This window comes from Protobothrops mucrosquamatus, unplaced genomic scaffold (genome assembly GCF_001527695.2).
Source record: "Protobothrops mucrosquamatus isolate PMUCROS unplaced genomic scaffold, P.Mucros_1.0 scaffold2358, whole genome shotgun sequence".
Classification (NCBI taxonomy): Eukaryota; Metazoa; Chordata; class Lepidosauria; order Squamata; family Viperidae; genus Protobothrops; species Protobothrops mucrosquamatus.
Genome location: NW_015388436.1, coordinates 101,710 through 124,890, shown reverse-complemented (window position 1 = coordinate 124,890; position 23,181 = coordinate 101,710). Strand labels below are relative to the sequence as shown.

The window sequence follows — 23,181 nt, the reverse complement described above, 5'->3', positions numbered from 1 at the left end:
TGCCGTTTCCGTGCTGTATCCCGGCCTGAAGCCCGACTGGAGAGGGTCTAGATAGACCGTTTCCTCCAGGTGCCGGGGAAACTGCTGTGCAACCACACTCTCAACAACCTTCGCCACAAAGCGTAGGTTGGAGACTGGGCGATAATTTGCCAATACATCTGGATCCAGGGAGGGCTTCTTAAGGAGGGGCCTCACCACCTCCTCCTTTAGGACCGCGGGGAAGGCACCCTCCCGTAGAGAAGCGTTTGTAATTCCCTGGAGCCAGGGAAGATAAATCAGGAACATTAAGATATATGTAAAATAAGATCTAAAGATGGTGGAAGTCTGCTCCAATCCAGACACAAAAGAAGCAGAAATGTTGGACAAGAAGATTGTAAGCACAGCAGCTTTACTGATCATTCTCTGTTGTTTTGCTGGGCAGATAATTTCTCAGAGATCACAGGCAGGCATGTCAGTTGTGTCATTTAAACCCAACATAATAACTGTAATTCTTGGCTAGAGGAGGTTTCCCAGAGGATTAATAAGCACAATACGGACTTTGCCACTGCAAGGATCAGGACCTAATTGGGCTTCACAGTGGTGGTCTGCATTTGTAATCTTCTTGCCCACTCCGACCTGCAATACTTCTTCCCTGGTGGATTTTCATAGGACTATAAAAACTTGGCTATTCAATAAGACCATCCGGAGATATTATTTGGCCCTGCCCATGGTAGATATTTATTATACTAATGTTGCAATAAGATAAGCAAGGATTACCTCCAGGAGAACAATCAAACAGGAAACAATACCCTAATTAAGGAACTACAGAGCAGAGAACCACATTCCCACCAAAACTGCCAGGGCAAGCCACTGAATATAAATAGGGAGCAAATCCCACAGTCACTAGCACTGATGATATTACCTACTCAGGTAATGAAATGTCTGCAGGCAAATAACCAAGCTCAGAGAGTACAAGGTACTCCACAATATTGTTTGTATTGCCTGTTTTTTTAAAAAAAATTATCTTTAATGCATTGCCTTTTAAGTTGTTTAGAGCCAGTCCAGAAAGAGTGGCATAGAAAGTTTAACCGTAAATAAATATCTTTTCCTATGCAGTTCCAGACAACCATCTCCTTTAATCATTTTCATGACATACTTACTTTATGATACTCAGCAATGTCTTTGTAAATTCCTGTGGTGGACACTTGTCCCAAAATCGAATAATAAGGCCTTAGGAAAGGTAATAAAAGAGAAAAAGGATTAGCAAAGGGTTTAGCCTGCTCTCACAATAGATCCTTTGTGACATCTATATCTGGACTTCCTCATGGACAAAGAAGCTGCTTGCTTTATATAGTTATATGTTAAAGTTTCTTTATTGGATTATCTAATACAGTAATTGTTTATATAAGTAATTTTAGATAAAGCCAGCCAAGTATGATGACTCTTTTGAATGTTACCCATGATACTGAAAGATTGCAATGATGAAAAAAGATGTAACACAACTTTTTGAGTATTTATACTCTGATTATGCAAAAAGAATGGCTTATGCTTTAACTCTGTTCAGTTAGCACAGTTTAGATTAAACATATAGACTAAGCATATAGTTAAATGGTTCCATATACAGATATAAGGTGCTTTTCTTGCTTCATTGTAATAACAGTGTTTTGATTTAATTATGCATATGTACTGAAATTAGAAGTTCCACCAATAGTAAGATGGAGTCTGTCTTCTGTTAGATACTGAACTTCACCTCCAGAACCTCCAGGCAGAATGGACTATGTTGACGGATCTGGGAAGTATAATTCAGTAGCTTTAAGGGACCACAGTTCTCATGTTTATCTTTGGCTTACACACTCTGATAAAAAAAATGTTTGATATTACTTGCCTTACTTTAGCACAGTTCTGCTTGTCAGTTTCTAAATACGATCTTATCTTTGAACAAACCAACCTGAATCTTTTGAAATGGGGCAGAATATAAATGCCTTATACTGCTGCACTATAAAAGTCTAGCAAAAAGCAATTGCCAAATCTATTTCTCCCATCCTCTTGCTAGCTAGTGTAATACTCACATCTGAGTCCGGAATATGACAGTGAAGAGTGAAAATGTCACAGCTGCTGCCAGTCCCAAGTCAAGATTCAAGAGTACCGTAGCGACAAAAGTTACAAGCCAGATAAGCTGGAGATATGAGAATGAGAGAATAACAACAGTACTGAAAGCATTACTGGGATTTCCATTCAATTTTAGAAGAGGGAGACATTCAGTAGCTATTATTTTTGAGAAATATTAGCAAATGTGAATTGGTGCAAAATTGCAGCTGGCCAGTGGTCCTGACTAACCTTGTCAAGTCATCCAAGATTTTGAAAGCAATTGATTTATGTCAGGTGGACTATTGAGATGCTTTTTAAATAACCCTATAGGACAGTGGTGGCGAACCTATGGCACGGGTGCCAGAGGCAGCACTCAGAGCCCTCTCTGTGGGCACACATGCCGTTGCCCCAGCCTTGCCTCCCCCCGTGACCCCCTCCTCACCAGCAGCCCTGGAGAAGAGTCACTCCTGAGCGTGGCCCACGCGGAGCAGTGCAGCCAAGGACCATGCGGAGCAGTGCAACCAAGGACATGGGCAGCCAGGCAGCGTAGACAAGACTCTGCCCTCATGCCCCATCGCACACAGTTGATGCTGTGGGGCGCGGGCAGAGGGTGTGGCTGCCATGGCGCTGCTAGGCAATCTGCGGCAGGCCCTGGAGGCGATGAGTGGCCCTTCTGGCAGGTGGAGGCCAGGGCAGGAGGTAGAGTGTGGGCAGGGCCAGTTTTTGGGCACTCGGTCTCTAAAAGGTTCGCAATCACTGCTATAGGACATTGTTATTGTTCTATTATGTCTTAGCTATGGAATACATAAATATGAAGAAAAAAGCACCATATTGCAAAACCTACAGCATAAAAAATAACATGGAACTAGAACCACTTCATCAAAGATTTTAAAACAGCATGAGGCATCCTGGAACCTTCTCTATAGGAAGCAGTAGAACAATGATGTGAAACAGGATATAGTAGGTGCTTTGAAAATACAAATTACTTCGTAGTGAGATTACTGCAACACCCTCTTCATGGGTTTTTTTTTCTATTGGATGCTACAATTGGTAGAACTGTTTCGCCAATTTGCCAATCAGAAGGACAGATCCAGCCATTGAACACCAATACTGCAGTGACCCCCAAGGCTGCTGATTTACAGAAGCCATTGGAAGTGCTTGTTATTAATGTTAAAGCTCTACCTAGCTTGATTCTGGGTGTTTGCAGGTGGTCTTGTGCAGTCTTGTTGAAAAGACCATGTGAGGTGGGTGTTGTGGGAGCCTGAAAAAAAACTTTTTCAGATATTACCCCCTACTTTGGACTATCCTAATCGCAGTTCCCATCTTTTTTTTTTAAAGTTGCATTGTAATTTTTTTATTTGAATGTTGTGAGCTACCCAGAATTGTTGAGAGTTGGGTAGCATTCAAATTTAATATATCACCACCGTCATTATTATCTCACCTCCCAAAGTATGGAACATATCCAGTCTCCTTGCCTTTGGGAATCTATGTGTAACAGCCTCAAATCTATAGAAGTGGATATAAGAGAAGCAACTTAGAACTAAGGAGAAACTTCCTGACAGTTAGAACAATTAACCAATGGAACAACCTGCCTCCAGAAGTGGTGAATGCTCCAACATTGGAAGTTTTTAAGAAGAGACTGGACAGCCATTTGTCCGAAATGGTGTAGGGTTCCTGCCTGAGCAGGGGTTGGACTCGATGACCTCCAAGGTCCCTTCCAACTTTATTATTATTATTATTATTATTATTATTATTATTATTATTATTATTATTATTATTATTATTATTATTATTATTATTATTATTATTATTATTATTATTTGCTGTTTCTGAGTATGAGAACTGCATCATATCCCTGCTGCATGCATAATCTAGATTAGCTCCTCATACAGAGCAGAATTTATGGCCATCCATCAGTCTTTTCTTGCCTTTGGATTCCTCTTGAAGTTTTCTCCTACTTACCAGGTCGGTAAAATTAGATCTCCAAAGTGCAGGAATATCTTTGAACTGTTTGAACATGCCTTTCAAGTTGACAATCACAATGGCAGCTAAGACAGCCTAAAAGAAAATGGCAAAGATGCTATTTAATAATACCTAGAGTAGGCAGTTTTAATTCAAATAATGAGTAAGAACAGAAGAAACTTCCCATAAATACAGTATAAACCTTTTCTACAATGATGTAAATGCCACAAAGAGATATGTTGATATTACCACTGTATTTGGAGAATGTTTCTTTCAATATCTACTATATCTCATTGATATTTCAAAAAAGAACAGCCTAATTTTGGAACATACTTTGGGTAGTTCGTGGAAAAGTTCTCCAATCTTCAAAATGGTTGCCAGGATGATGAGGGAAGAGATGACGGTAGCCATCTGCAAAGTAGATAACAGGGAACAACTGAATACAAAGCAAGGCTGCACGAAGCAAGAAAATAACTCCAAATTTCACTTTCTTCCAGTTTCAGCTTGTTATCAGGTTTTAAAGACATTGGATGGTAGCACTTGGCTGGCTTTGGGCCCAAAACTAAGCAGGGTCAGGCCTGGTTATTACATGGATGGGAGACCACACAAAGTTTTAGACCTGTGAAAAGAGAAAAAAAAAAGAACCTGTGTTCTGACTGATTGGTCAGTATGAAGCTGATACTGAGCAAAACTCTGGAACAGATTATTAGACAGGTTGTGAGCATTCAGAAGACAATGTTTTGCTTGGCAGCGCAGGTTTATCAAGAACAAGTCATGCCCATCCAGTGTGATTTCCCTTTTTCATAGAGAGACCAGTTTAGGAGATTGCCATGGAACAGTGTACTTTGAGGTCAGTAAAAGTATTTGATTCCCATGAGATTCTAGTAAACTAGGCTGAACTATAACACTATTACACGAATATAGAGCCGGTTGAAAAAGTGTAGTTTATAAACATATATTCATGATTTTTTTAAAATCAAACTAGATACACAAAAGTGTCAAGTGGTGTACTGCAGACTCAATTTTAGGACCCGTGTTGACCCATATATTTAAAAATGAGTTGTACAAAAAGATTTAAAAAGATTGTAAAATTTGCAGAAGATGCAAAGATAGGGAGAATAGCAAGCCCTTTAGGAGATGATGTGGGTGGTTCTTGACAAGCTGGAACACAGGGCAGAAAGATGGTTATCAGCATAGTTGATGACAAAGTCTTATATTTTGGTAGAAAATGTCTAAGGTATGAATATTGGATGTGGCAGTGCTACATGAGACAGGATCTGAATGTAACACAATGTGAACATTAGCAAATAGTGTGATGTAGCTGCAAACATACATGCACACACATACCAATATTAGGCTGAAACAGTGAAATGTGAAAATGTAGAGGAATCAATCCTCTTGACTCTGTTTTGGGAAGACTCAGTGGTGGGATTCAGCCAGTTCGCACCACTTCGGTAGAACCGGTAGCTATTTTTTTGTTGCCCAGGCCCAGAATGGACTTCCGGAAGCGGCATCCACACAGAGAACCGGTTGTTCACATATTTGAATCCCACCACTGGGTAGACTATAAACTAGAATATCTTGGATGGAATATTGACATCTCCTCTGAGAATGTTGCATCCTGGTTACTGCATTTTAGGAGGTATATTGACAACTGAAGGGAGTCTAAAGGACCGCAACCATGATGATAAGGGTCTCAGAAGGAAGAACCTATGAGGAATGGTTGGAGGCAATGGGTGTGCTTAGTCTGGAGAAAAGAAGGCTGCAAGAGGAGCTCAAACATCAGAAGAGCTGTCATATAGAATACACGGCAGAATTGTTCAGAGATGTTCCTTAAGACAAGAGAAGAAAGAATACATTTAAAAAGTGATTTTAGCTGGACATCAGGAAAAATTCCTAAGAGTGAGAGCTGTTCAACAGTGGAACAGACTGACTTGAGGGGCGGTAGACTCTCTTTTGCTAGGGATTTCAAAAGGGATGAGATAGCCAACCGAGGGGGATGCTGAAATAATTGATTCCTGCACTGGGCAGGAGGTTGGACAAGATGATCTCCAAAGGTACTTTCTAAATCTCACAATCTGTGATACTACAACTGGAAAGTAAAAAGAAAAAAGGAAGTAAATGGAAAAATCCTTCCATATCGCTATCAGAAAACTGCATATATTTATCCACAGTCAGTGAGTGTCTGTCTCAGTTCAAGACATATTTACTTTTACTATTTGCTTGGCCTTGAGCAGTATTTCCTGTCACTCCAATTGTCTGAGCAGTCTGGAGATAGAGGCAGTCATAGTGCCAAAAGATCTGTAGAAAACTGACCACTTTTGTGGTCATGGTGGATACTGGGTTGTTTTTTTGAAAGCAGGAAAGCAAACAGCCCTCAATAAGTTATTTGTCTCACACATTCAGAGAGAATATTGATAAAATAAAGGTTTGAACTTCATGTTAATTCCAGTAGCATATTCAAGGCTGCTTAATATTTGTGAGCAGATTCATGGGCCACTCGGAAAAACACTAAAAAAAATTACCCTAAATGTAAGTAGCTTATTATATTTCATAATATAAATACAATCATCTTCTCGGGATAAACAAGTCCTCCCTCAGTCCACTGCAAGACTAATTGATGTGATTTCTAAAGCTAATTGCACCACTGCATTCATCAGAGTGAACTCATCTATCCCAGCATGCCTTTCAATTAGTTCCCACTGAGCTCTCTGCAGGTCTGTTCCGCTGTCCATCCATTTGATTGATTTCAATTTCTGCACAATTACTTCCTCGTTTCAGAAAAAGGCTACAGGCTTAACTGGCCTTTACCTGGCTGTGTCCTCCTGTGCTTTCTTGTACTAGGGAGCGGGACATGGAGCAGCTGATGCTGTAGCAATGGAAAAAGCTACCCGTGACGTTACTGAGTCCCAAGGCTATCAGTTCCTGCAAGAGAGTTGAGAAGAAGTCAATGTGTGTTTCTTTATTTGGAGAGGGGAAAAAAAGTTTGGAAGAGGCTTTGGGATGGCTGTATGCCCATCCCTTGACTCAGAAGTACAGCACAGGTAGGATTTAGGACTTTAATGGAGCCTGCCCATTACTGCCGTAAGTCACAATAGTTATAACATGGGTCACCCGGGTGACTAATCTGATTTTACAATAGTTTTTGTGGCAGTTGTTAAGTAAACTGCAGTCTTAAAGCAGTTTGCTGCAGTTGTTAAGCAAGCACCGCAACTGTTTAGTGAATCAATGGTTTGTTATGGAGCAGTTTGGGTGAAAACTGGAAGTAAATGCCGGGTTTTGACAAAACCATTGTAAAATGTGATCGTGTGAATGCAGGATGCTGCAAATAACCATAAATTCAGACCAGTTGCTGAGTGCCTGATCTGCAGTCATGGTACTGCAGGTGTGTGTGTGTGTGTGTATGTGTGTGTGTGTGTGTGTGTGTGTGTGAGAGAGAGAGAGAGAGAGAGAGAGAAACGTTGAAATTTCAGAGGTGGGTTGTTGGTATTCCTGGGAGGATCCTTCATAACTTTGAACCATTGGTAAGCAACTGGTTGTAAATTGAGGACTACCTGCAACAGGAGTAGATAGATAGTGGACAAGACAATCAAGAGAGAAAATAAAATCAAGGCAAAGAGGGAGGGGGGAAAAAGCCAGGAAGCCAAGATAATGAAAGCATAACAAATGTCTTACCTGGTTGCTGTCCACACTATAACCGTGCTTGAGGGCAAAGATTTTCCCAAGGGAGATGCAAAGGACATAGCTAACAATAGCAATGGCAAAAGCATTCCCTATCACCTGCCCAAACCAGCTTCCATTGGGGGCTTCAGGAGATCTCAATCTACAGTAAGGAAACATAGATGCCACAAGGCAATACTGCTGTACAGGTAGCACAAGGCAAAATAAGAGAGGAACAGGTGATTTCCCAGGGGTGGGAAATTAAGACAAAACAAGATAACTTTTATTGTCATTTTTTTCTGTGAGCACACTGGATCACATTAAAAATAGAATTCTGTTGCCTGTTCTCAAAAGAAAGTATATATCTACCCATACATACATATAACACATATATACACAATATATATAGCTTATATTGCTATGTCCTGGATATTCAGCAAACGGGAAGGGAACCTCCATTTTGTGCAGTCCAAATGAAACCAATTAATCTGATATATTATGGCTCTGAGACCAGTGGATTTGGGGAAGCAGCATGAAACACTTACCCCTTAGGAATATCACCCACAACACTAATCCCAAATTTGTTGTTCAGGCTGGCACCATAGCAGATTGCCGTGGAGACAATAATCTGAAAAAAAGAAGGCGGGGAGGCAAAATTTTATTTTGTAATTTAATGACAGGAATGGCACAGATGAAGGAATTTAATAGGTTGCAATATCTCTAATGGGATGGCCTCATTCTTATCTGTTGGGCCAGAATTTCCCAAATGTCAGCTAATATGAAGATCTTTAAAGACCACTAGATTGGGGAAGGTTGATCTAGGTGTTCCTCAGATGCATAATAAGAGCGGAGGAGACTCAGCCATTGCAGTATTCTAACCCTTTTCTTTTTGGTCTCAGAAATGGGACTCTGAAAATGCAGCACCAATGGCTGCTGACCACAGAGGCATTGCAGTTGTGGGAAGAATCCAGAGAAAGAAATATTTTAGGAAATATTAAAAAGGCAGAATATATTTCCCCAAAGGATCTTAAAGGCAGAAACCAACATCCCTCCCCCAAGTCTCTCTGCCCCAAACAGAAACCAGGTCTGCAGAAATGCAGATGTGATAATCTTGTCAGAAAGATTGGAGCCAGGAAGCTTGGATTAGAAAGACAAAGATCCCTAGAATCAACAATCCCTCACACCAAAAAAATCCAATAATCATCAGCCACACCCTCAGGGAAGCAGGATATGACCTTTGGGACATAATAGGATTAACCCACAATCATCAGAATACCAGAAAGGCACACTCAAACTCAGGTCAAAGTTCATGCCACAGGAACAACTCCAAACAAAAGCTCAAGAAGGTATAACAACCCACCACTCCCTACTACATGTGGTCAGCTTTCCCAGAGCCATCTTTCTGTCTGGCTCTCCTCTTCAATAAACTGCAACCTTCTTTCTAAAACAGTCTCCATTTTGCTTATTCTCAGCTTGGACTGGACCCTGGTGAAGAATTTTCTTTCAATACAGTGATCTCACAGTTTACAAAATCTGTCAGTTTTGCTTAGTTTTTCATTTCATTTTGTTTTAATCTTGAGCTCTTTTTAAAAGAGTATATAAATTGGTAAATTGTTGTCATGAAAAACCCCCAAACATAATTCTATGTTATTACAATAATAATAACAACAACAAAACATCATTGGCATTAACCAATTCATCATCAGTCAATTGCAAAAGGCAGTTTTACTCAGAATACTTTATAAGCTGCGATGGTATCTGTAACACCATCAAACATTGACATCTGCCTATCCCACATCCTTGGGAAGGACTCGATAGGTGGACAAAATTACCAAATCCAGTCTGAACATCTGGCTGATGGTGTGATGAACCATAACAACAATAAAGCAGCAGTATGTATAATTTAATAAAAAGTTCATAAGAAAAAGCCATTAGGCAACTTAAATCTCACAGAGATGTTTTTAACAGAGGAAATTACCTAAACTAAATGACATTATCCATTAATTAACTGTCAGTCTCTTACTTTTAGCAGCAGATGGTTCAGCAAGATGGCAGCTCACCAAAACCCTTGATCTTTTGATTAAAATCAAGCACAGCCGAATGCTCAGGAATTGAGACCCAGGTTTTAAGAAAAAGCTCTCTAAACTCTTTGTTCCCAACTCTTTCCATTTCTCCTGCGTTTGTTTCTTTAAAAAATAAAATCTTCATTTCAATGAAGAGAGTTTATTTCTTCCTAGGAAACAGAATAAAATTCGTATTCCTCTCTACCACAAAGTAATAGAAGGGATGAAGCTAATTCTAATTCCTTCCCAGAATTGCTTGGAAACAAATTCCTTCCAATGATTGCTCTCTCTTTTTTTTAACTCCAACTAAAAAACCATCCCAGCCATTAACATTTTTCCAAAAGAGAATCTTGAAAAGTATCAGGAGGGCTTCTGGATCCCGGCATGGAAATTCGTATCTAGAGCAGACATGTAGAAAGTGAGAACCAGGCCCACTTGTGGCTACCGAAAGACTTAACATCATTTTTCAACTGTACCTTTTATGTGGCAATAGGGGACAATTATTAAACACGCGGCTAAAGAGTAAAATATTTTCATCTTCATTCTTCCACTATTGAATATATGTCAATATAGGCCAGTGATGGCGAACCTTTTAGAGACTGAGTGCCCAAACTGCAACCCAAAACCCACCTATGCATGGTCGGGTGCCAGGTGGGTGTGGCTCATTGGGTGGGTGTGGCCCATTGGGTGGGCGTGGCTGTGGTGGTAACAGCAGACTGGGTGGGACTAAAAAGTTCAATCAATCAATTCCAACTTTGCAAGATCTTTTTTTTTTCCACGAGAAGTTGAAATTGACTGATTGATTGAACCTTTTTTTTTTTTTTTGCACACAGCGGCAGAGGCCTAAAGCGAAAAAGGTTTTATAAAAGCCAGCTGAAGGCCTAGGACTGGGGCGACGGCGCGCGTGCCCACAGAGAGGGCTCTGAGTGCCGCCTCTGGCACCTGTCATGTTGCACTTGTGAAATGGGTAGCTGTGTAAATCACATTAGACATAACTTTTTAAGCTGGTGGCAGCCAAACTATGGTGCATTTTCCTTACAAAGGACACTAACATTCACCTTCCGCTGAGTATAATGCCAATAATTTTATTTCTTACAAGTTTTTGTCTTGTTTTAATAATTAGATTTTTGTGGGGTATTTTGGGGATAATATGCTAGTTTGTTTTTTTCTTGTAATTTTAACAGATTTAACAGATTATGTCATGACTTCTGCACTACTGGTTGTATTGTTGTTCCATTGTCATTTTAGGGAAAAAAAAACAAGCAAGCCAATATTCTTGGAGCATCACCCAATAAGTTACCGTGAGGAGTTCAATGGGGATAGGTACTGGAAGCTTCTTATCCAATTTGTCATTGAGTAGCTTAATGAGCAAAAGGGCAATCATGGAGATCAAGGCAGTCACCAAAGTACCAGTATGAGTTCCAGGTAATTTTGAGCAAATCTCCACAAAGGTCTGTGGGAAAATAACAAGACAGAGGAAGTTATAATTTGAAGACACAAGAATACTGATGAAAACACAACGTCTGGGTGTTCTACCTGTGCTTACATAGATCAGTGACAACGGCCCAGATTTCTCTTCCAGGCTGATTGCAAAGACATACTTTAGCTGGGAAACCAGCACATGGACAGCAGCAGCTGTGGTGTAGCCTCGCACCAAGGGCTCCGAAAGATAGGTGGCCACAAATCCAAACTGCAGCAGGCCAAGGGCAACCTAAAAAAAGATCATTGGTGAAGTTACACCTGCTGAAACCAAAACTCTCCCAGGATTTTCTAGCACTTTTTTTTTAAAGTCATCATTAGTCCAGAGAGCTAATGACCCAGAAAGCAGAACAAATGCTTAACTATTGCTAAGCAGGAAAGCCCAACTTTCAATAATTTGGAAGCCATTGCGCTCCCTGGGATCAAGCTATTTTTAAAATTCAGTTACAGACTGTTTATTTAGCGGGAAGCACCTACCCAGTCACTCAGCAGCCCTTAGAACACACACTTATTAACTATGCAGGAGATGGCATTTTTCACTTCTTACTATTCTCTGCATATGCACCCTACAGCCTCCCTGTTCCTTCTTCCCTTTTATTCCTATTGACTCCCTCATCTTTTGTTAATTTACTCTGCAAATAGCTGCCTTCCAACATATCCACGCCACTGTCTACATTAACTACAGCTACCTCATCCTGCCTAATAACAGTAAGATCAACACTAAAGCAAATTCAATATTTCTTACTTTCAGATTTTAGATGTTGATTCAGCTTACACAACCAGGTTTTTACCGCATGTTTTATCTCCCTCTTACCTGGAACAGACCCATTAAGCAGGTGACTGCAGCTACCAGCTCAACTCGGGCTGCATCCCTCCGGGTCTCATTGACAAATGTTTTATTGGTGCCAATGATCACTTCCAGATATTTTCCATTTGGTTCTAGTGACTCTGTCATACTTCCCAACATCACAGAAATGACAGCAAATGGACCTGTGGGAAGACATCAAAGGTTTGAGAGAACCTTTTTAATCTCTTCTTCTGATTCAAAAGATTTTGGAAAGGATGTCCATTTTCCTAGACCATGTTAATAACCATAATATGATACAACAGGCATATATCCATTGGGCGAATAAATAAATCTGTGCTGCAAAATGTGCTAATAGAAACGTGGTATCCAGTGTTATATTTAGGTACTGCCAAATTTAAGGGGGGGGGGGAACAAAGCACTTTGAAGGTCCTGCTGCTTCATCTTCCTTCTATGCTATCATTTGTTTCAACCTCCCCTCCCTCCCTTCTTCTTCCTGCTGTTGCTGGCTCTCCTCACTTTCCCTCTACTGCTCTTCTCCTTGCAAAACTTTTTCTGCTTAACTTGGAAAAAGTACTGTGCCAGCCAATTGAAAAATGCAGCACATTTTAAAAATGGAGTCTAAAAAGGATGTCTGTGCAGTTACGGTTTCCAGTTGTTCAAATAAGTGCTTTCTTTGATAGTCTTTCCACAAATCTTTTGGGGGCTTCCCAAACTTATGAATTCTAGTCCTATGATTCGTCACTGGTGGTGCCATTGGTGTTCTGCCTCTAGTAAATGTGATCCCATCAGGCATGTAAATTAGCATTCTCTGCTTACCAACAGAGATGTGTCTGGATGTCCCAAATATGAAATACAGCAGAACTGGATAGAAGGCCGAATACAAACCATGGACTGGAGGCAGCCCTGCTAGGAGTGCATATGCCAAACCTTGGAGAAATAGAAGTGGAAGTTACCACACATGTCATTAACACTTCATTTCTATTTCACTTATTCTAGTTTTATTCACCCATCAAGCACTTATGTGGGAAATGTTTATGGCCTCCTCCTGTAATTTCCCACCAACTTGCTAATGTGTCTCAAATACTTTGGACAAGACTAGGCAATACTGCCTTTCCAGATGTTTGAACCACAATTCTCATAAGCCCCAGATCAACACACCTTACATCTGCATTAAATACGTTTTTTTGTCAAGGGTTTTTCCCTTAAGCAACTCAGTTCCATTCTTTCAAAGCATAATGACGCAAAAGCCAAGACAGATTTTCAGTAGGTTTTCCTACAGCGGAAGTGGACATTCTCCCAGGATAATGAGCTACAATTTGATTCTATAACCACCTGGGAAGCTACAGGTGCCCTTACCAGAAGAGTAAGGTTGGGACTTCCAGGTTTATCAGGTTCCTAGATCTGATGTGATTAATTGTAGAAATGAGAACAGAAAGCATCTGGAAAGCAAATTGCCCTTATTTTCATCCTTAAAAACCTCTTCCAAATAGCCCAAATCTCAATGTGGAAATTTAGAAGTAATTCAGGTTTTGATAGTAGACATTTAAGTCACTGTGGAGAAAAAGCAAGAGGGCATGATGTGCGAAGGTTTGTGTCCAGAGGCTTCCTACAATTTCTATAAAAACCAAGCTAAGTTCATCCTGCTGAAGTCAATCAGATTATTATTGAATTTTGACAGTGAAATTCGGCAGGGCCAGGCTACAGCTTTCCAACTTCTTTTCTGTGCCTATTTCTACTTAGCATTCATTGATTACTATAGCTTTAGCATCAAAAATTATTTCAGAAAGTCCAGTCTAGAGGAAGAGAATACATCAGTCAGAGAATTCCAACTGGCAGGATCAAGGAAGAGGGCCTTCTCTGCCACCGCCCCTTCTTTGTGGGACATCTGGCCACCAAAGGCAAGGAAAGCCCCCAATTTTCTAGCCTTTTGCAAAGGGGTCAAAACCTGGCTGTGCAGCCTTGCATGGGGGACCACACAGCCATGGGGTTGGCTGGACCCATGAGAACCCCCCCACACACACCTGTATTAACAACTGCTAAGCCCCCATCTTGGAATTTTGTAATTTTATAATGGTATTTGTATAATTCTAAACTTTTTAATCTTAAATTATTCTGATCTGAATGTTAATTTTATTGATTATATTGTACACTGCCCAGAACCTCTCTCTGATAAATAAATAAGCAAAAAGGGGCAAGTGGTGTTTTGAAAAACAGATGGTAATGACACAGCAAGGTTACTTATACAACTCTTGTTCTCTTCTCAAATGTGTGCAGGGCCAATAATTGGTGAGAGGATATTTTACTTTCTCCCAGGACTCACAAGAAGATCTCAGATAACATACCCTGTGGGAGATGCATAATTCCCACACTGAATCCTGAGGTGATGTCCCCTAGTAACCATTCTTTGACTGGGTAGCGTGGCAACCAGCTAAGGATGGGCAGGAACCGAAATAGCAAGCTTTTTGCAGTTGATCCTGAGCATCTGGAAAAGAGGTGGACAAAGGCCTTTGCAAGAGGAAAGCAGGCTCTTGAACTTACATGGACCTTGAGGGAAATGGAGCAATGAAAGAACTGGGAATCTGTTTCATATCATGAGGTAAACTTCTGCATCACTCCCAGGATCTATCACAGATGTGCACTCAAGAAGAAAAAACACAGTGGCTGTGCCACATTATGCTGCAGTAAAAAGATCAAATTCCAGAGTTGCAATATTGAAATTCTGGACATTTTGATGGCTAAAAGCAGAGGTGGAGCCGCTCCACCTACTGCTAACTAGTTGTGTGCAACAAATGGCCACAACCTTTCTGCCCCCTTTTTTATTATTTATTAAAAGTGCAACAGAGCATGTTAGGCAAGGTTTTGCTCCAGTGTTTGGCAAAAATAGTTAGCTACAATCCCAAAAATCACATTAAAAAGTGGGGAGCGGGGAGGAAAGGAACTGAGCAGTGCTAGTTTTCAGGTGCTGGCCCATATGGACACTTCCACCATTGGTAAGGTGGTGACCAACTTTTTTACAATGAAAAGGAGGACACAAATAAATTGAAGAAAAAATATCGTAAATAAAAGAAACATTTTATTTATTGCAACAATAATACAGACAACTTGCATGTGCAAAGTTTGCCAGCCGGGTGTTTTGGCACGCTTAGCAGCAATTCCTATTGGCTTTCGAAAGCCAATAGTGGGAGTAGCACAGCTCATGCAAAAGTTAAAAAAAAAACCATTAAAAAAAGGTGCCGGAACACTATTCTGAGCGTTCTATGAGGAAAAAAAAAAAGCCCTGCAGATTAGTGTTCAAATATCGAAAAGGAGGACATGTAGGAGGACACTTTTCGAGGGAGGACAGAACTTACAAAAGGAGGACTGTCCTCCCTAAAGGAGGACGGTTGGTCCCCTTAACCATTGGCAGCTTCATCTCTTCACATAAAATCCAATGTACTTTTCCAGACCTTTTAGGCAGCAATGAGAAGCAATGAAATATCACCAATAAAATGTAAAGAAGTACATGAAGAAAGTCAAGAAATGTCTAACTCAAGTCCTTTCAAGGCTACTTTCTTTTGTCTTTTGTGGAATACCGGAAGGTTCCTTTGGGAGAGACACAAAACTGCAGTGATGGTTGAGGCAAAACAGGCCAAACTATCTTATTTAATGTAGAGGGAGAGAGCAGTTACCACATACCCTTAATTTACTGATTGATATGAGTTGGATATGGGGACAAGGGAACCATGTTATCTAATTTAGACGGGGGGGGGGGGAAGCTTTCAAATCTGGCTATAACTGCAAGAAAGAAGTTTGAAGTCGCTTCTTTAAGTAGTTTTTTCTTTTTTTCTTTCTATTGTTTTAAAACACCTTTTTCTTTTTCTTTCTTTTTTCTATATTGTTTCAGATTTGTTTTTTAACTTTGTAAAACAAATTGTATATTGTTTTACATATATACAATTGTATATATATATATGTGGGTGCATATACACACATACACACACACACATATGCATGTATATATAATGTATGAGAAAAATCTGACAAGTTTGAATGTTTGCAGGCAGAAGAAGCCTTGCAAGAGGGCACTAAACATCTTCTATAGATCCAAAATCCCATCTCATTTCCTCTTATATATAAGCTCTGTAAATATTTGGATGTGCTATGCGATTCTTTTTCTGAGGCACACTCTCTAGGGAAGACAGCCTGGAGCCTAATGTTGCAGCATGAAATACCATATTGGAATTTTCTGTTCTCAATCAGTCAACAATACCCTCTTCCATGATGCTTACACTTCTCTCTCAGTTCAGTTTTTTGTTTTCTCTACTCCATGGTCAAGCCACCTATTCCAGAAATAGTTTCTGTTTGTACAAACTGCACGGTTTCCCCAAATTAGGGAGGTCTTGAGAATTGGTGGGATTTTTTAGATCATCTAAGTCAGGAGTAGGCAAACTTGGCTCTTTTATGACTCGTGGACTTCAACTCCCAGAATTCCTGAGCCAGCATGGCTGGCTGAGGAATTCTGGGAGTTGAAGTCCACGAGTCATAAAAGAGCCAAGGTTGCCTACCCCTGAGTCCTAAGTAATAGCACAAACATCTAAACATAAAAGAGAGACCAAAGAGTTTCATGAAGGGGAAACCATTTATATGCTGTAGCATTGGCATATTGTTCTTTTGTTCACTCAGAGTTGAGGGCAACATGTCTTCTTTGTCCCAAGAGGGGAAATATAGGTAGTCCTTGACTTACCCCCATAACTGAGCCCAACATTTCTGTGGCTAAGCAAAACACTGGTTAAGTGAATTTGCCCCATTTTACCACCCTTCTTGCCACAGTTGTTAAATGAATCACTGCAGTTGTTAAGTTAGTAACACCGTTGTTAAGTGAATCTGGCTTGCCCATTGACTTGGCTTATCAGAGGGCTGCAAAAGCACATGACCCCAGGATACTGCAGCCGTCATAAATATGAGTCAGTTGCCAAGTGTCCAAATTTTTATCACATGACTACAATGGTCATAAGTGTGAAAAACAGTCATAAGTCACTTTTCTCAGTGCCTTTGTAACTTTGAACAGTCACTACATGAACTGTGGTAAATCGAGGACCGCCTGTATTCTGTCATCATTTCCTTCCAAGCATCTGCCATTCGGAAGCAACAGCTTACTTTCCCCCATGTTTCCCAAGGCCCTTTCTCATTCATCTTTTCCTAATCTAAAACATGCTTTCCTGATTCTTCGTGCCGCTAGTAAGGATTAGCAATACTTTACCTTATTTTCCTGATCTTGGTGGAAAGTGACCCTCGTGGAATCTGTTTTCTCAGGCCGATCTTCTCCAGCTCAGATTCACTCAGCGCTTCACCTGCACTTTCTGCCCTGGAGTGGCCTGTCTCTTCATTTGGCTCCATGCCTGCCACAGTGATCCCACCTGTTTTGTGATTCAGCCTTGGGGCTAGGAAGAGGAGAAGAAGCACCATCGATGCTAATGTTTCTGAGGTGGAACGACCAAGGTCTGGCTGGCCCCCAACCCTGCTGGGTTCTCAGAAAGCCCTAAAAACTTGGAAGTTGAAAGTTTGTGGAGGCTGTGAGGTGGACATTAATTCAATGATGACTAGGGTTGCTTACTGTAGCCATGTATGTTTGTGTGTGCTTACAGAGCCGCATGTTTTAACAAAGCCGTGTGTTTTTAACACAGAATAAAAATGTGATTTTTTTTAAAAAAAATTTGGATACTTTCTGTTCTGAGTTCTTAAATTTTATCTTAGACAACCAGAGTTTGCATTACAATATAAATTAATCAAATGAATAAAATGCATAATAAACCTGTTCTGCCAATTAAAAAAAAAATTAAACCAGGGTCCTTGAGTTCTATCTTGAATTTTTTAAGTAAAGGGCTCATTAAAAAAATAGAGCCCAACGTTTTAAAATTCTAAGGTATGTTTTAAAGCAGTTGGTAGATATCCAAGTAGTTATCTAAATGAAATGGCTCCTGAGGAGAAATGTTTTTAAAAGGAAAGAAGACAGAGGGCTGAGCCTCGCTTGCAGCTTGGCCCATTGCCAGTAGAAACCAGTTATATTTCCCTAAGTCATCATTCTCTCGTCTCCAGCTCAGTATAAATGCCCCTGCCTTGTGTTTTTCAGGTCTGATTCAAAACTGGCCTTGGTTGACCCCAGCTGGTTCAAACCCTTCAGAGAAAAGAGTCTTTGTTCAATTCTACTGACAGCCTCACCTCCAACTGGCTGCAGTGCTTGGCACACCCCACCTCCTGTTCTCTCAGCGGTCACTGCAACCTTTTCCTCACCCAATGGGCACTCTTTGTGTTTCTGCCAGCTTGGGTGAGGCATGTTCACCTTGCCTTTCAACCCCCCTGTACTTCCATGTCCTCTATGTTATTATTTTACAAAAAATATGATCTGTAAATTGCAACTTAGGGACATTGCAGCTTTTGTTCCTATAAAGCTTAACTACCAATTCTTTTGTGCCACAGAATTCACTTGGATCTACAGAGGATCATGAAAAGGAAAGTATAATCTGTTATTTTTATGTGTTTATATCCCACTTTTAATATTTTTATAAATCACTCAAAACAGCAAATATACATAATGCTCTTTCTTCCTCTGATTTCCCCCACAACAACAACCCTAGTATTCTGTTGCTTTGATCATTGTAGCATCAGAACAACAATGCTGTAATAAAGGGAGGGAAAGAAAACATAAGGGTCTGTTTTACTGTCAGGTAATGCAGCAAGGGGCTGTGATAACATCTTTGTGTGCAAGCATCTGGGAAAACAAAGAAAAGGTGCATGGACTAATAAGAAGGGCACTGTAGGCCAGTCCATACAGGAACTAGTCAATGTGGCTTGCCTTCCCTACATGGGATGGGAAAGGCAAGGAGCAGAGAAATGAACGATAAGATGCAGTAGCCATGATCTGGACTGAGCTCAATCTGGCCCAACTCACTGTAACCCAGGTTGGAATTTCTGAAGTTGACCTAAGAAACAACTGGAAGCAGCAAGAGAGGCAAGCAGCTTGTCTTGCGATGCAGAATTTTCTAGAGCAGCCACTTTGAGCCAGCCTTCCTCCCTCTCTTCCTGTTGCTTCATATTTAAAGGAGGAGGAAGGAAGGAAGGAAGGAAGGAAAGAAGAAGAAGAAGAAGAAGAAGAAGAAGAAGAAGAAGAAGAAGAAGAAGAAGAAGAAGAAGAAGAAGAAGAAGAAGAAGAAGAAGAAGAAGAAGAAGAAGAAGAAGAAGAAGAAGAAGAAGAAGAAGAAGAAGACTTCAAAATAAACACATATCACAGCAACTAGCATGCATATGTAAGAGATTTCATCTGCAGTGAAGAATAGAATACAGGCATTTCTCCTTGTAACAAATAATTTTGAGTAGTACATTATGCCACACTTGGGAGCATAAAACTTGTTTTAAAATAGAAGATTGGAAAAGAAAAAGTGTCTATTTCAATCAGGTTGGGTACTGTTTATAGCAGAAATAATTCTCAGGTGTACTTTACAACAGATGATTGCAGAGGAACACTCATGCATTTATCTGGTAGCATGTGGACTAGGATATTCCGATTTACTAATGTTAAACTCACTAGATGAAGATGTTTTTGGTTGAATAAAAGATGGTACATGCTGTAATTTACCTAACAATCGTTTTTACACCAGGATGTCTTATTAATGGTTGGGATGAAGACCCACCACCATCAACACCACCCACCATATGGCAGCCCAGATGTATTGGAAGAGGTTTCTTTTGGTGCTCAAAGCTAGAGCTTGGCTTGGTTTGGAGGGAGGGAGGTAGAACAGGCTAATTTCTGGAAACTAAATGCCATCCAAAGGAAGATTAAGGCCTGGCAGAAAAGGACAAATGACTATATGCATAGACTCTGGGCTCTCAGGCATTGTGGTTTTCAAAATTTTCCCGAGCATTTCAGGACCAAGGCAGGTGGAACTACAAAAAAGAAGTACGATCGGCAGGCAAAATAATTCTTCTAACAGTTCTTAATGCCATGAGCATCTGCTGCCAGTGTGGTGCTGGTGCTGGTGGTAGTGATGGAACCTGATAGTGAGGGGGGGGGGGTCAGATTAGGCAAGGAAAGGCATTTAATTTTCTTCTGCTCTGCCAAAGACCCGAGGGAACAGCTCTCTTTTGAAATAAGAGTTTGGTTTGGAGAGACATTTTTCACTCACAGAAAACTTACAGAATTCTACCGGAAGCAAATATCACCTTTGGAAGAGAGATTTTTCTCTACCAAAAGCAAAGAAAGAATTGTATCACTGGATCCTAAGAGGTGTCCCAGTTAATGTTCTGATCTCGTTAATTATTACCTTCCAGGCTGTGATGCATTACATATGCATTCCTGCAAATAAACAGAGTTTGACCAGATCCAGGAACCAGAAGGGAACAATTAATATGATTAAACACCATAGAACTCAGGGGAGAAAAATCATTTTGAATATTAAGAGAGGCAAAATATCTCCCTTTGAAAGTGCAACCATAAGGCAAAAAATCTCCCCGAAAGAACATCCTTGCTATAATTCTGCTAGTGCATAGGAACTTTACTGTATTTGCTCTGGGCAATTTAAACATATTGGTTATGCTTGTGAACATGTCAAAACCTAATTGAGAAAGCCATCCTATAGAGTCATTTCACCTGACCCATTTCACCTTACCTATGAGGAAGTCATAGCATTTGGGTCTTGTTCCCTTTAAGAGCTGTTTCTGCCACCTATTTTCTACTGTACCCCTAAGACATTTGCTGCATTGAGACGCTGCCTTATCCCAGGGCCAGTCTTAAGTAAGTTTTCATAGTCATTCTAATTGGCTTCTACGTTTTGGGTGGAAAAGTCACCATCTCCTGGATTTCATCAGGAAATGAGAGTTCCAGAGTTACATGATAAGATTAAACTTCCCAGCTCAGTCCTCTCTATGCAAGTTGGAGATTCTAGATCCTAGAATCTAAGACATGATGAAGGACATTTGGGAGATGAGTGGGTCAATTGCTCACCCATGTTTTCAGACTCTTTGCAGCCTAACCTCTATTGCCTTCACAAGCAGCATGAATCATCATAGTAGGCATCAGTAAAAATGTTAAAAGGAATAGAACAGGGGTCTTCAAACTTGGCCCTTTTATGACTTGTGGACTTCAACTCCCAGAATTCCTCAGCCTGTGGGCCTGGCTGAGGAATTCTGGGAGTTGAAGTCCACAAGTCATAAAAGGGCCAAGTTTGAAGACCCCTGGAATAGAAGATGGTTTGATGAAGAGATTTTCCTCTCCTTTCCTTTTTCCTTTTCCCCATAATTATCAGTCAAGAGTATACAAATCTGCTTCCAGTTTTTGTTCTTTTTTTCCCAGAGGAGAAGAAAAAATAATTTTATCCTTTCTCACTAAAATACCTTCAGTTATTGTCTAATCATGGATGGCTTTTAATTCTGATAAATATGAATGCAAATCAACAAACACCCTTCCTCAAAAGGTATGCAGTTGCACTGATAAAAATGCAGGTCTTTACATGTTGTCAGAATCACCATCACACTCCAGTTACTCTTTATCAGGTTGCTCTTGGGGCTTTACAGAGGTTATCCTTATTACAAAAAGTGGGAAATGCATTATCTCTTGCTGCTTTGTTGACTCCAATAGTTGACTCGATAAGGCTGTTACCCATCCTGCACTTGTCTCTCTCATGGTCAACACTCCGGTGTTTGCTTTTTGCGTCACATAGAAATTACCAAATTTAGTTCTGCTCTAAGACCCTTCACAGGTGGAAGGTGGATTTACATACTGGGGCTATGTTATCTGAGGGTACATGCTGTCCAGACCCTTGGGCATTGTCCCTGTTCTGGTTTCTACTGATTCTTTCTACTTAATACAAGAGCTGGAATTAGATCCAGTTTTCTTAATGTAAGATTGCCCATTGATCTATCTCTTGTTTCCACTCACCAAAACATCCATATATTTCACTAAGGGATAGGATTTTGACTGGACACAATGTCCACTTTAAAAACTGGGTTTATGTTTGAAAAATGGAAGCCCACAATTATTTTCTTACTTCAATCCTGGAAGCCAAAAATTCCTGACACTTTTTTATTTGAGCAGATTGAATTTTCATGTTTATAGACTTTCCTCTAAAACTGTAATCTGATAGAGATAGGGCTCGCACATCAGCCATATGTAATCTTGTTTTAAACATTCGTTTTCAGATTATTCTTAATCAATTGACTGAAAAAGGGTTTGGCAACTTGGCAACTTGTTCATTATTTTCCAAACCTTTCTCTTAAATATGCCTTAGTTTTGCCTTAATCGGGATATTGTAATATTTTAATTCTCATGGCCAATAATTCTTTTTGCTTTTTCCTCATGCTATTCTAAAGTCACCAAGTAGCATAATACTCCTTTTATACTGGATTGATGCTTATCCTACAAGGTCAGAACAAGACTTATTCAATTCTGTGATGAAAACTGGGTCTATGCTACCAAGGCAGAAATGTATACCCAACATGTATACATGTATATAGTTCACTAAGATTGCTAAACAACAATTAAGGAAGATCCTATCTTACCTCCCCACCCCTTGTTCAGGAATAAATTAAATCACATAGTAGTTGCAAAAGGACAAATTGATATTCAGGAAAAGAAGCCTATGATGAGTAGCACAAACATTCTTGACAAGTCAGGAATTATGACTAAAACATACAAGGGAAGCATGAAAATAAAATGGGAATGGGAGCAGGAATAATTTAGCATCTGGGACTATGGCTTGCTACAGATATAATCTGGATTGCAATATTTTGTGAATCCCATTTGTACAACATTCAACATAAGTATGCATCACAGTAAGCTTTAGAGTCAATTCCAGCTCTCGAGACAAGTGCCCAAAAGTTCTGGTTTATAGCATTAATTTTTAACATTTCTTTTACTAAACTCAAATGAAGATCATTTTTAACCCTCAAAGAGCTACTAAATTCTTACCTCCATCTCAACTCTTTTCCACCATCCCAACTACCCCAACAGAACTATTTCTGTTTTCTACTTATTCATCTATTAGTTGTGGCTCTGCCTTTTCTTAGGGGCATTTGTAAGGGAATGTAGGGATTGCCCTCTCTTACCTGATAGATGTCACACAACTGTTCAATTGATAACACATGTTGCAGACAGACAGCTTTATAACCCTG

General features: G+C 40.1%; 1 protein-coding gene across 1 annotated transcript in view; it reads right to left on the bottom strand.

Annotated features, from left to right (window-relative positions):
- Positions 1 to 23,181, bottom strand: part of SLC26A6 (solute carrier family 26 member 6) — a 48,393-nt gene extending 25,212 nt beyond the window's left edge. The window contains exons 1-14 of the mRNA XM_029285861.1: positions 23,116 to 23,181; positions 17,279 to 17,459; positions 14,382 to 14,521; positions 12,856 to 12,966; positions 12,046 to 12,221; positions 11,299 to 11,463; positions 11,053 to 11,205; positions 8,235 to 8,317; positions 7,705 to 7,852; positions 6,841 to 6,954; positions 4,363 to 4,440; positions 4,030 to 4,125; positions 2,049 to 2,155; positions 1,140 to 1,209 (exon numbers count right to left, since the gene is read on the bottom strand). Of these exons, the coding sequence (XP_029141694.1) occupies positions 1,140 to 1,209; positions 2,049 to 2,155; positions 4,030 to 4,125; positions 4,363 to 4,440; positions 6,841 to 6,954; positions 7,705 to 7,852; positions 8,235 to 8,317; positions 11,053 to 11,205; positions 11,299 to 11,463; positions 12,046 to 12,221; positions 12,856 to 12,966; positions 14,382 to 14,521; positions 17,279 to 17,415 (1,578 nt within the window). The 5' untranslated portion in view covers positions 17,416 to 17,459; positions 23,116 to 23,181. The remainder of the gene's footprint in view (positions 1 to 1,139; positions 1,210 to 2,048; positions 2,156 to 4,029; positions 4,126 to 4,362; positions 4,441 to 6,840; positions 6,955 to 7,704; positions 7,853 to 8,234; positions 8,318 to 11,052; positions 11,206 to 11,298; positions 11,464 to 12,045; positions 12,222 to 12,855; positions 12,967 to 14,381; positions 14,522 to 17,278; positions 17,460 to 23,115) is intronic.